At 40.0% G+C, this 12491-nt stretch overlaps 2 protein-coding genes across 19 annotated transcripts in view; both read left to right on the forward strand.

Moving 5' to 3' along the window:
• LOC1279930 (dual specificity calcium/calmodulin-dependent 3',5'-cyclic nucleotide phosphodiesterase 1) overlaps window positions 1-250 on the forward strand; it is a 275103-nt gene extending 274853 nt beyond the window's left edge. For all 18 annotated transcript variants that reach the window (XM_061654077.1, XM_061654079.1, XM_061654076.1 and 15 more), the window contains one exon: window positions 30-250. In XM_061654077.1, the coding sequence (XP_061510061.1) occupies window positions 30-163 (134 nt within the window). In that variant the 3' untranslated portion in view covers window positions 164-250. The remainder of the gene's footprint in view (window positions 1-29) is intronic.
• A 4442-nt stretch (window positions 251-4692) lies between these two features.
• LOC1279932 (trypsin inhibitor ClTI-1) lies at window positions 4693-5224 on the forward strand. The gene has a single exon (XM_319718.2). The coding sequence runs from the start codon at window positions 4814-4816 to the stop codon at window positions 5003-5005; it is 192 nt and encodes a 63-aa protein (XP_319718.1). The 5' UTR covers window positions 4693-4813; the 3' UTR covers window positions 5006-5224.
• The last annotated feature ends 7267 nt before the right edge of the window (window positions 5225-12491 follow it).

Raw genomic sequence — 12491 nt, forward strand, 5'->3', positions numbered from 1 at the left:
TGTAAATCTCTTTCCCACGTGTTGCGCAGATGCGGAAGCAAGAGCAGCAGCTGCTGCAGCAGAGGCCGCTGCAGCTGCAGCGGCAGCGGCGGCCGAGGCAAACGAGCAAGCACCGGCAGAGGAGGAGGAAGCAAAAGCGGATGCTGCAGAGGACACAAACTAAGCTGGACACTAGAACGCATTATTGGTGGCCCAGGTAATGGCGGCACATTTTGGGTTGATGTGATGATGAAGAAGAAGAAGAAGAAGAGAATGATAATGATGTAGAAGAGCAGTGTAAGAAGGAATAGTTTAAGCGAAAACTATCAACACTAATCCACAAAAAAAACACAGAGGAATTAGATGGAAAACAATGCAAAAAGTGGGAGGAACAGTCAAAAGAGTAAATAGAAAAAGGGTAGAAAATAAAAAAAGAAAAGCAAAAATACACAGATGATAGTAAAATTAAATAAATAAAATTTAAAAAAAACTTTATTAAGCATGTAAAAATATGGAAAATGGCGCGTTCTATCTAGGTGAGAAAATGGAAAATGGAAAGGCGCAGCGGCATGGGGCAAGTGGATAGTCTATTTATTGGTACGAAATAAAGCGCATAAACCATCGCAAACCGTAATTGTGTTAGTTGTACACCTCGTAGCAAAACACCTCTGAAACACCGCACAGTTTAAGCCCGACGACGATCGAAGCGAATCAATGCAACTGTTTTGAGATGCATGAAAAGTATAAAAAGGAGCATTCAAATAGGACTCGCATAACGCAAAAAAGGAAAGGGTTTAATAAGTACCACAAAAGCGACAAAGAGAGAAAGAGAAAAAGAGGTAGAGAGAGAGATTAAGGCAAACAATCAGCAATCAGAAATAGAACGAAAACATATTTACAACAACAAATTAAAAAAAAGCTCTATTTCTACATGCATAATGCTATCAAACGCTACCGCATAACACACACACCCTACACAAACCTATGGACATTAATACACGCGCACACACAAATACACCTAATTATAATTAGTGAGATAGAAGACGAAAGATGGCACGACAGACAGCTCACAAAAACACATTCAACGCACCAGTGTCGAAGGCTATAGGGCAAGAGTTGAAGAAAACAAGTAGAGACAAGCCGGCACACATTGACGTGTTTGCAATTGCAATAGAATCAGCAACTAAAATCACGAAAGAGTTCAATCCTGTCGTCCAAACAACCCGCTAGTTGGGTGAAAAGCTGTAGCAAAACAAACACAAATAAAACATAAATACTAACAATGCAATTTGATAGATTACCGTTTACTTCACTAGAGAGCTGACCTGACAAAGCTTGTGTGTGTGACGAAATGTAATAAACCAGAGAAACATTCTTCTATTGCACACTTTGAATCTCTTGTTTGCTGTTTTGCGAGTGTTGATGTTTGTTTTTAGTCTTCTGTTTTTTTAAACAAAAACTGATTCTGGACAATCAGCCTGAACAAATGGAGTCAGTGTTAGGTCCTCGATTACCTTCTTACAATTATTTTAAGTTTAAAACAGGACTAATACCCACAACCTTAAAGGCATACATAGATCATCTTGACCCTTTAATTGCAAACCTTCTTGTCTTAGCCAGTTAAATTCACATCTTATTAAATTAATGCATCCATTTCTCCCTTTCTTTCGGGCACTCAAAACCGACCTGAGCCAGGCGCTATTCTTTGCCGCACCCAAATAATAAGCTCCCGACAACACTCGCTCTTTAAATTACCACCACTCCCACAAATTAACACTCAAATTACCATCCAAATGGTGTGTTTGTGTGTGTTGGGTGGCCATTTTCACTGCCTTCCGACGAAGTATACACAGTGCAAATTGTGTCATTAAATTGGTTCAAATATCAAACGCGAGCCAATGGACACGCAAAATGTGGCCAACCAACCACCCAGATGGAAGTTATTAATTATTGCTTTTGCCTTACACTTTACTTTACGCCCCGGCCTTTAATAGCAGCCCAGGGGTGTGCGCAACATGTTTTAATGATGGGCGTCTTTAAGAGACGAAAAACGATAATTTGGATACATTTCTTTCCCTTTATTGGTGGAAGAATAAAAACACTTCCATATGCCAGCCCTCCGTTGTACATTTGGTTTACTCCACACTCAGACATAGTGGACCTTGAATGCTCCGATAGCCCCCAAACAAAAACACTCAAAATATATATTGTAATAACAGCAACAGAATAAATCCAAATTTTCTACCCCATTTACTAACAACTATTTACCGACAATTTTGCTATTATTTTGGTAGATTTTTTAAACACAACATTTGTTTGATACAACCATATATTCTACCACCAAGCGTGCTAGAGAACGAGGGTGAAATAAAACAATACATTTAATCGAATCATTTCGACCGTATACCGTATTTCCAAACTAAACAGAACACACCCTGCCTGCCTACCGTTACAATAAAGGTATATCTTTTTACAGTGAAAAGTAAACAAATCACCCACTACTGACAGTAAAAATATATCCTTCGGGACGTTTTGTATAGCCCACAGACTTAGGGTTGCGTAGTAGGATGTAGTTGTAAAACAACTAGGCTTGTAACAAAAACAGAAGAAGCGTACTGCAACAGCAATACAATAAAACTAACTGCAAACGAATCGAGACACATTGAATTGAGCCGTGAAATGGGAAGCGTGCAATAGAGAAGCATTGAGCTTTCCCTTAGAAAAACTGAAGCTAAAATGGAGTTAAAAGAGGAAAAAATATTCACTTTACGAACGGCCTTCTAATCTAGTGGAACTCTGTATTTAAAAGCAAATCACTACTATCACACTGCAGCTTCCAACACACAGCAAGGTGGTAAATCGTCACCCAGGAAGTAAGGAATTGGCAGTGTACGGCTCCAGACCCAAAATAAGGGAAAGGATGTTGGAAGGAGAGAAGCTCCTGTGTGTGCAACCTCTCTCTGTTTAGGGATAAAAAGAATTATACTAGAATGAACTTTAACTCTGTTATTCTTTGCGAAAAGAAATTTATCCATTTTTACGATCTTCTTAACAATTCTAATCCCCCCCCAAAAAAAAAAAAAACAAAATCTTCAACAAAACGACATAATTGTTAACAAAAATCACAAACAAACAATTGTTATATTAACTTATTGTTATACTAGGTAGCGCAACATCTCCTCTCACTCTACTCTTCGAGAGCACTGTTTACGAATTGTTTCATTTGTTCCTCTTGTCCTCTGATATCTTTATAGAGTAAAAACAAAAGATAAGTGGAAATATATATAAAAACAAAAACGTGGAAAGAGCAAGATTATACTATATATATAAAACAAAACAAGGCACAAAACAACAATGAGATAGTGATAGAAGAAGAAGAAGAAGAAGAAGAAAAGAAGAAGAAGAAAAAGAAGAAGAAAAAGAAGAAGAAGAAGAAGAAGAAGAAGAAAAAGAAAAAGAAGGACGAAATGAAAGAAAAAGATACACAAATAAAAACAACAAACAAACAAAATAGAAAACAAGCAAAATAGAAGTAAAAAAATCAAGCTAAAATTGTAATAATAGCTTCGCATAAAACAAAACAAAACAACAAAACTACAGTTCAGTGTGACTTTCCGCTCCTGCTGATACTAAGAAGTTAGAAAGAGGAGAAAATGTAGTGATCTAGTAGGAAATAGAACCTTCTCATACATAAGAGAACACGCACGCACACACATACACAAACACATCAGCAAAGAGTGTTTAGTATAGTACAATGTGCTATTTATATTCCCAAAACAAATCGCAAGAAAATGTTTGTAGATTAAAAACTGATGTTACAAAACCGATGTTATCATGTTACTGTTCTGTTCTTCTAGGCAAAAAATGGCTTTCGTTTTGTGTATGAAGCGATGACCTAAAAAGGCCACATACACCACAAACACATACCACTTTTACCTTCTTGGAAGCTGCCAAGGTTCAGCCGCAAGCAGCAGCAAAAAGGCCTAAAAGCGATTAGATTACTCACTGACTGGTGACCTTTCTTCGTCTCGTGAAGCAACAATTGTTTGACCTTCGCTTCTCAGTCCCGCTCTGCTCAGTCTCGGTCCTACAAAATGGCACACATTTCGTCTGTGATAAAGAACACAAGCATGTCCCCCGCCACTCTCGCAAGTCAACGAGACTTTAGCTTTTTTCACACCATTCAGTTTAATTGCCAAATCTGCTCACAATCCGTTCCGTGTTTGCCAAACATTGACGTTCACGGCGTCTTATCATAATATGGCCGAAAAACCGTTTGACCGGTTTCCTCAGAAACGTCAACAAACCAACATTTCGCGGTATGAAAACAAACCACGTGGAACCCCGCGAGTCCCTCTGTTTGTGATGCCATGGCCAAGCTAACATGTTTTTTTCCTCTTCATTTATGTTAATTCCATTTGTTTTACATTAATTCTGTCTGGATTGACAGAGTCGCGCGCATGCAATGATGTGAAACGAGCAAGACCCCCTTAGACCTTACTATCAATCGCTGCTCAACATATGCGCAACACATACAACCACCGCCGAGCCAAAGCAAACCAGCAAATAAATATTACCATTTGTAAATGTTGTGCTTCTAACAACCAACAAAAATCCCACTTGCTTGAAGATTACGACCAGCCGCACACAAACGTGTACACATTCCCATCTACCCATTCCGTCAGCTTCGGGGCAAAGTGAAGCCGTGCGGGTATTTAAAGCCGATTGGCACGGATGCACAACATTACAGTTGCGCTCCGTACGTCGATCAGTGAGGATCTGCTAATTCGTTGTCAACTCTTTTGCAAAAACCCCGCACACTTCAATTTTAACGATGAAGCTGCTGTTTCTGTTGAGCTTCCTGCTGTGCGCTATCCTGGCCGCTGCCGGCAAGTACTCGTGCCCGGCCTGCCCGGCCAACTATCTGCCGGTGTGCGGTACCGATGGCAAGACGTACGCGAACGAGTGCGCCCTGGAGTGTACCGTGGCGCCGGCCGTCAAGGTGGCCCGCAGCGGCGAGTGCTAGACAACTCAACGGTTCTCAGACACGGATACACGCTAGGCCAACGGATGCAGGACGGGGAGTTGTTGAGCAAGCGGGCCAGCGTTTGCCTCATCGGAAAAGGAACGCAGAAAAGGAATACGACCCTCTCTCTCTCAGTTATTATTTGCTTATGTTCACAATACAATACAATAAAGTTTAAAGTGCTGATGTAAACACAACCCTAAACAACAGCGTACGTGAGTGAATGTGTGTGATTATTTTAAAGTGTTTGTTAACAAACTTTTTTGTTATTCCTTCACAACCTTGCGCGTTGGAGTGATTAGGTTTATTTCTAAAATAAACCGCATCCTTATCTCTTTGGGAATTCAAACGGAAAGAAATTGGAAGCCATATTCTGAGCGACCCGTATTAAACCAGTGATAACATTATCGGTACAGCGGTACAGGTCAAGTTCAGCATTAATTTTTTTCCTTCAAAATAACAAAACCAGAAACCAAGAAGAAAGAGAAGAAAGGGAGACAAAATAAATGAAAACAAAAACACAATAGTATCAAAAATAGAGAAGAAGAAACAGTTGTTCTCCGAACTGGCTCTGTTTGTGTGTGTTTGTGTATGTGTGTGTGTGTCTGTTTAATACAAGAAAACAGAGAATGTGTACTGTACAGTTGTAGCACTAATCCACTAATACCTTAACCTAATACATACTTATAGAGATATGCTAGAGCTTTTCCGTTTTTCAATGTCCTTCGTTCGATTATCACAGAAAGCACAGCCGAGAGGTGGAAATAAAAGAAGAAAAAATACCACAACAAACTAAAAACAAACATACAAAAACCACACACATACACACACACTAACTCAAGAAACATAAATAAAAAAATAAATAATTAAAATAAAATTGTATGCAAACCTCATACAAATAAAAAACCCAGCATAAAGAACAAACAACACAAACACACAAATACACTAATTTTTTCTAACATGTCTGATTGAGGGACCAGCCTTTTAAGTTTCGCCATTGCTCATTACGCACCTCAAAAAAAACTGCAAATGAACCACATCCCAAAAAAAAAACAAGAAAATCGAACTTTCTTCCTCAAGTTAGCTGTCCCCCGGGGGAGGGGGATTGGTATTTTCTATTTACCAAAAAGCCCCGCGTCTGAGGGGCACAAGCTGGCACACCACATCCAGTTTCATCTTTCGAAACTTTCGACCAAAAGTGTTGCCCTTTTCTGTAACACAAAATTTACCACTAACGCACATTCGCTGTGCTAGAGCAACGTGAAACTACTCGTTTTAAGCTTCTCCTTTTCAAGCTGCTACTACTAAAACAAAATGCTAATCTTTCCTCTTGCCCATTTTTTCTTCCAAAACTACCTTTCAAAAATCACTCGACTTCTTCATCGGCCATTCTAAGCGCGAGTAGGTTTTAAGGTAGACGACAGGGAGGAAAACACGTTTAAAAAGTATATCGAAACAAACAATAGTATTTTTTCTACAAAATGTAAACAAAACCACAACCCTTTTGCACATATACTCAGTAGCGAAAGCATATTAAATTCCACTTTTGTAATGCAATTTCAATAACGGGAGTAGCAGTAGTTGGTGGCACAACTAAATTTGGAATTTTGGAAAACAAGGTGCACAATAACCTTACCATTTGGCACACAACAGTAGCGAATGAAAGGTGGACGACGCGATGATGCGTCTCTTTCCTGCGTGTGGCATTACTACATTTGAAAGTGGCAATTTGGTACATTTTTCATGATAAACTTAAGCAAAAGCGCTCAGTGCAGAACAGTAATTGGACAACTTTTTGATGGCCCGTGAGCAATGGTGACGTAGCTTAGCAGTAAGGTGCCGTTATCAGCTGAAATTGGGATCATAGCTTTATTACCATAGGATTAGGGTGGAGGCAGGCAAGGCAGGATACAGCAAAGAAAGGGATTACGATGTTGGTGCGAAGATTGAGCGATGGAAAAAGGAAGTGGAGCTAGGCAGCAATGGGCTCTGATGATGCTGATGAATGAGAGATGGAAGAGATCTTCAACACATTGTAAATAAGATGCATGCTCTTAATCTACCAACTCGCGTCATAGTGAGGGAGTGCAAGTAAGAAGTGAAAACCGAGGACGTTATAGTACCAATAAGAGAAGAATAAACTATATCTAACTAATTAAAAAGGACATAGAAACACTCTTACCAGGGGGAAGTTTCTTGCAAAACAAACAAACAAACAAATATGCACAATGTGTAGAGATAGAAGAAAAACAAACAAACGTCACTAATGGCGTTTTAGGTGTTAATGTAAGTCTGTGTAAGTGTGAAAGTTAATCGTTGTGTGGTACTTTTACTATCATCAACAACTTCTGACCCTTCCTAACCCTATAATTGTGTCCAACAGAGTAAAACAAAAAAAAAACAAAATATATAGAAAGATTATGTAAATAAAAGAGCTAACGACGAACGTTATAATAGAAAAACTAATATAAAATGCACATAGAAACAGTTTAAACCACACGTACACGACTAGAAAAGGAAGGAAGTAAAATAGTAAAGAAAACAAAACTCCAAACATTGGAACAAAAGGAAAACCCAAGAAACAAATCCTATAATGAAACAGAAAAACATACTAAAACAAAACTACATAACGTGTATGTGTTGCAATCGGAAAGGTATAGAAGACAAGTGAAAAAATGATGAACAAAAAAAAGAAATGATAGCTATTAGATGATATAATCATGCCACCACCCGCTGGTAGGGAGTAATGCATTAGAACAGAAAAAAATAGAAAGAAATGCTTTCTAAACTACACACATATATGTATACATACAGAAATACACGATAGAAAATATAATAAAGAAATAAAATAACACAACAACAAACCACCTAACTAAGCGAAACACGCAAATGGAGAGAAACTAATGAAAACAATGAAAAGCAGCAGCAAATACATGAATGAGAATGAGCGTGTGTGAAATCTTTATGCACCAAGCTAAAGTAAGTAATGAAGTACACCGAGCGAACCAAAGGAAGTCCGAGGTCTAAGATGAGACAAGCGAAATAGAAGGGGATGGGACAGCGGAGTTTGGATATAAAAGGAAAGAGAGCTTCACATTTGTATGCAAACTATAATGCAAGGTAGTGCACGAGCGATAAGTTATGATAGGGGAAAAGGAAAGGAACTTATAGAGGAAACAAGATATAACAATAGCACCGAGAAAGGGCTTAGATTTGTACCACTGAGACTCGTAGACAACACCATTAGGAATTGAATGTGTTTTCCATCTATCAGCGCTTTCCTTTCTTCACTAGGCTTTCCTAGGACCTAGGTCCTCCTCTATCGTACGCCTTCTTGAGACCAATTCTATTGAAGAATTAAAGAAATTCTCCATTATCCAGTGTAATAGAAAACAAAAACGATGATATCTAATATCGAACATTTGAGTTGTGAGCAGCGAGCGACAGATTGATCAATAGTACCCTCCAAACACGACAAAAATCCTATCCTAACGAAAGGATCCAAGTTTAGAAAATCTAAGAGAAAGAACTAGCGAGCTGCATAAATTTTCTATACGTTCAAATACAAAACAGCACATCCGCGAGTGCTGCACACACACACACACACGCCCGCTTTTGATACTTTCCTGTGAGCTGATGGGATATGCATATATATTCAGTCTAGCGACTCTCTCCTAAAACTCTGTACATATTTTGATTACTTTATAACTGACGAAATAAAACCATCTATTTAATTGGAACGTTGAACGCTTTTTTAACGATGACATGGTAGAGCTGAAATGCGTTCTTTAGTGAACAGAAATGATGAAATGATATTCAACTGCCTGTTAGTTGGGCCCGTCTCGTGGTACAGTTATGAACTCGTACAACTAAACAACATTCCCGTCATGGGTTCAAGCCCCGAATTGACCGTGCTCTCCAATACATAGGACTGACTATCTTGCTATGGGGGTGACTAATAAGTCACTGAAAGCCAACCCCCCACTAGTGGTACAGAGACAGTCCTTGGCCGACAGCGGTTGTTGTGCCAAAAAGAAGAAGTAGAAAAAGCCTATTAGTTGCGTCAACAATTCTTTTAAAATTGATCAAAAGAATGATGAGCCACATTGCTCAATTGAACGATCACAATATTGTACAGCGCATTGTAAACGTCGGGCTCTTATTTGTCAATTAATGATGGGTAAAATTGGCAAGAATCGAGAGTCGACTCCGATTCGACTCTTATAATTTCGGAACCGACTCCGGAAGCTAGGTCCGCCCAGCCTTATCCGGAGTTATTCAGAATCGTCTGGAGCCGTCCAGAACCACCCAAAGTCGATCGGAGTCGTTTGGAACCATCCGGAGTCGTCCAGAGTCATCCGTAGTCGCCCGGAGTCGGAGTCGTCCGGAGTGGGCCATTGAAACAAATGAATACGAAGTACAGGCGCAAAATGAAAAACAAAAAAAAACATAATGAAATTAAATTCCTGATCACAAGCACATTGCACCGGAATGCTCCAGTTAACTCCGAACGACTCCAGATGGTTCCATGCGACTCCAAACGATTCCGGACGACTCCAGACAACTTCAAACGATTATGGACGATTCCGGACGGCTCCGGACGGCTCCGACCCAGACAACTATGACTCCAGACGACTCCTATACCGGGAGGAATTATTGGGTCCTATGTTTTCGGAGTCGGAATCGTACTAGCTATAGTCGAAGTCGGATCGGATTCGGATCGGAGTTGTGGGTGCGCACGCGAAAGCACATCACTAGTGTCAATCATGTCGTAAACACGACGCTTGACAACACAGCCCCTAAAAGTAAAGTAAATCCGTAAATTAAAGTATGAGACGGTTCAAAACTTTAAGATGAACATCTTTTGATCAAGCCTTAAATAGTCGTAGATGAGATGACTTGAATGCATCAAAATCATATCCTGTTCCAAATGCAGATATCACTTGTAGGCGAACGAGTCCTTCAATAGCTCAGGAACCCTGCACATCAAACGGAAACGGATATACTGCATGGTAAGCGTTTCAGTAAGAAAAGGATAGTTCGTTCATTTTAAAGAACTGAACAAAAACTGCAGCGATTTTTAGTAAAATACTAAATGCCTATAGCTTCGAAAAACTAAAACAAAACAAACATCTATAAGAACATTACGCGCAATCTGTTGCTGCAGTTCATTATTGCAATAGTTTTCTTCAAGGGGTCGTTCCAATTATTTATGCAGCTTATTTATCAATTGTTAAACCATCGAAGATTCAGCTCGTTACACTTATGCTGTCCACTTGCTTCACAAAAAAGAGTGGCTTAATCAAAAGTTGAACTAAAATGAATCTAAAATGTAAGCCCTAATTGTACGATCTGCTACCCTGGATTGAAGATCCTATCGCAAACTTCAACGTGTAAGCATTAGCAGATTATTCTGTGTGTGTCATTATTTTGATCCTGATTACCATATGGGTTAGTATCTCAGTGATTGCGTGCAACTAGTTTAGGATGGATTTAAGTTTGAATAACCAAACTACGGGTTGTAAAACACCGCACGGGGATATTTCTCTATCGAAATTGTTCCCACATAGCGTGGATTGATTATCCAATTGGGTGGTAAGGCTAGGAAACCTGGGCGGTCCCGTGGTACAGTCGTCAACTCGAACGACTCAATAACATCCCCGTCATGGGTTGTTCAAGCCTACAATGGACCGTTCCCCCGTAGCAAGGATTTGAATATCCGGGTTGCGTGGTAATGAATTAAGTCTCGAAAGCCTGTACAGGCCGGCATGTCCGCGTAGGACGTTACGCCAGATGAAGAAGAAGCTAGTTAAGCTGGTGTTAGCCAACAAACGGAGCCTTCAGTACCATAATTTTCTAACCAACATATGTACTTGTCTTGGCTGGCGCTTGGCGAGTCAGCTTCGGTGCTTACACTCGATGACAACAAACAGAACTTAGTCACCGGAAGGGCTAGTAATTCGTTTGAATGTTACTACGTGGTCAACAGATAACTTACTGAACATCTCCCACAAAGTATACTGACTTGTCTTTATACAAACACTGAATTTATCAGTATACCACAATTTGAGGATTTCTGGCCTTAACGCAATTTCCTAAAATCCAGAAATATGTTGTGTTAAAACTAGGAACATGGCAGCTTAGCACAAAAGCATCTGCTTCTAAATTTCAATCGTGCAAGGGTGCAAACGATTACTTCAAGATCGCTGATAACTAGATAAGCTATTAACTACTTGTGCTGCGATACTCCCCCAATATCGCTCATTGATCTTATGACGGAACAAAGAAATACGAAGTCCGTATCAAAGACTGTACTGAATTGCCAAAAGATACTGTGTTGGGTTTGCAAATTAACCCTGAACAAATATCCTAATCGTTACTAAAACTGATCGTCCCTGTGCCTCTAACCTATTCCTATCTAATTATTATATGCTTATGTGGTACCGTGGTAGAAGAAGCTTGCACAATCCAATCCGAACAAAAACAAGACATTTGCATGTCCGTATCGCCAACCATTCCCATCCTTCCGCAAGCGAAGCCAACTCTCCGCCAAGACAAAGGAGACACTTACCGCACCTGCAACGAGAGAACAAAGATGTTAGCAATATGTTGGGATGTGGTGCGCTATATGCAATGCACCCGTCGCATACTTACAAACTCTGCACCGGAAGCGGCTCGCTGCCACCGATCCAAATCCAAATGGTCCTCCTTTCGCTTGGGCTGGAACCGGCCGGCTGGAACTGCCGCACACCCGCTTGAACCCGTCACCCCCCGGGTCGGCACTTCGCCACTCGGCAAACACACAACAAAAATCACGTACGCCCGCGCCCCCCTTGCACTCGGGAATGAAAACGGGAAGAGAGAGAGAGAGAGAGAGAGGACGATGGAATGGGCGCAGTGGCAACGATACGATCTGTGCGCGGGATTTTACAACAACTCGAAGAAATAAGCAATGCAAACGGCACAACAAACAACACCAACACACACGGGATAACAAACAATCGGCAAAACTGGGCACGGCACTAGGGGGGGATTTTTTTTTTTTTGAGGAAAATTCCAAAAATACAATCCTGATATTGTAATTCGATCGTACTTCTCCGCCAGCAAAGAAATATAAACATCAGTGGCTTGGTACAACACGTTGACAGCTGTCAAATTGCTCCCTTGGCCTAGGTGGCAAATTGGACTATTGCAAAGCAAAGGAAACAATCCGCAAAATTTGATAAAGCATGCATAATTGGGGAAGGAAAAGCATTTTAAATTGCTAAAGACATTTTTTAAATTATTTCGCGTATTTACATGTGCGAATAAGTCATTTTCTTTTAATTTAAAAATGCATTACTCCAACAAGTAACGCTTTCGTAACGACTTTCTTTAATCGCTTGACGTTACGCATGTTTCCCAAGTAGGAAAGTGAATCAACATTTGGCGATGTTTTCTGATTGTGTGTATGTTTTGTTCAATTTGACAAAATATAATTCGTTAA

This window comes from Anopheles gambiae, chromosome 3 (assembly GCF_943734735.2).
Source record: "Anopheles gambiae chromosome 3, idAnoGambNW_F1_1, whole genome shotgun sequence".
NCBI classification, from domain to species: Eukaryota; Metazoa; Arthropoda; class Insecta; order Diptera; family Culicidae; genus Anopheles; species Anopheles gambiae.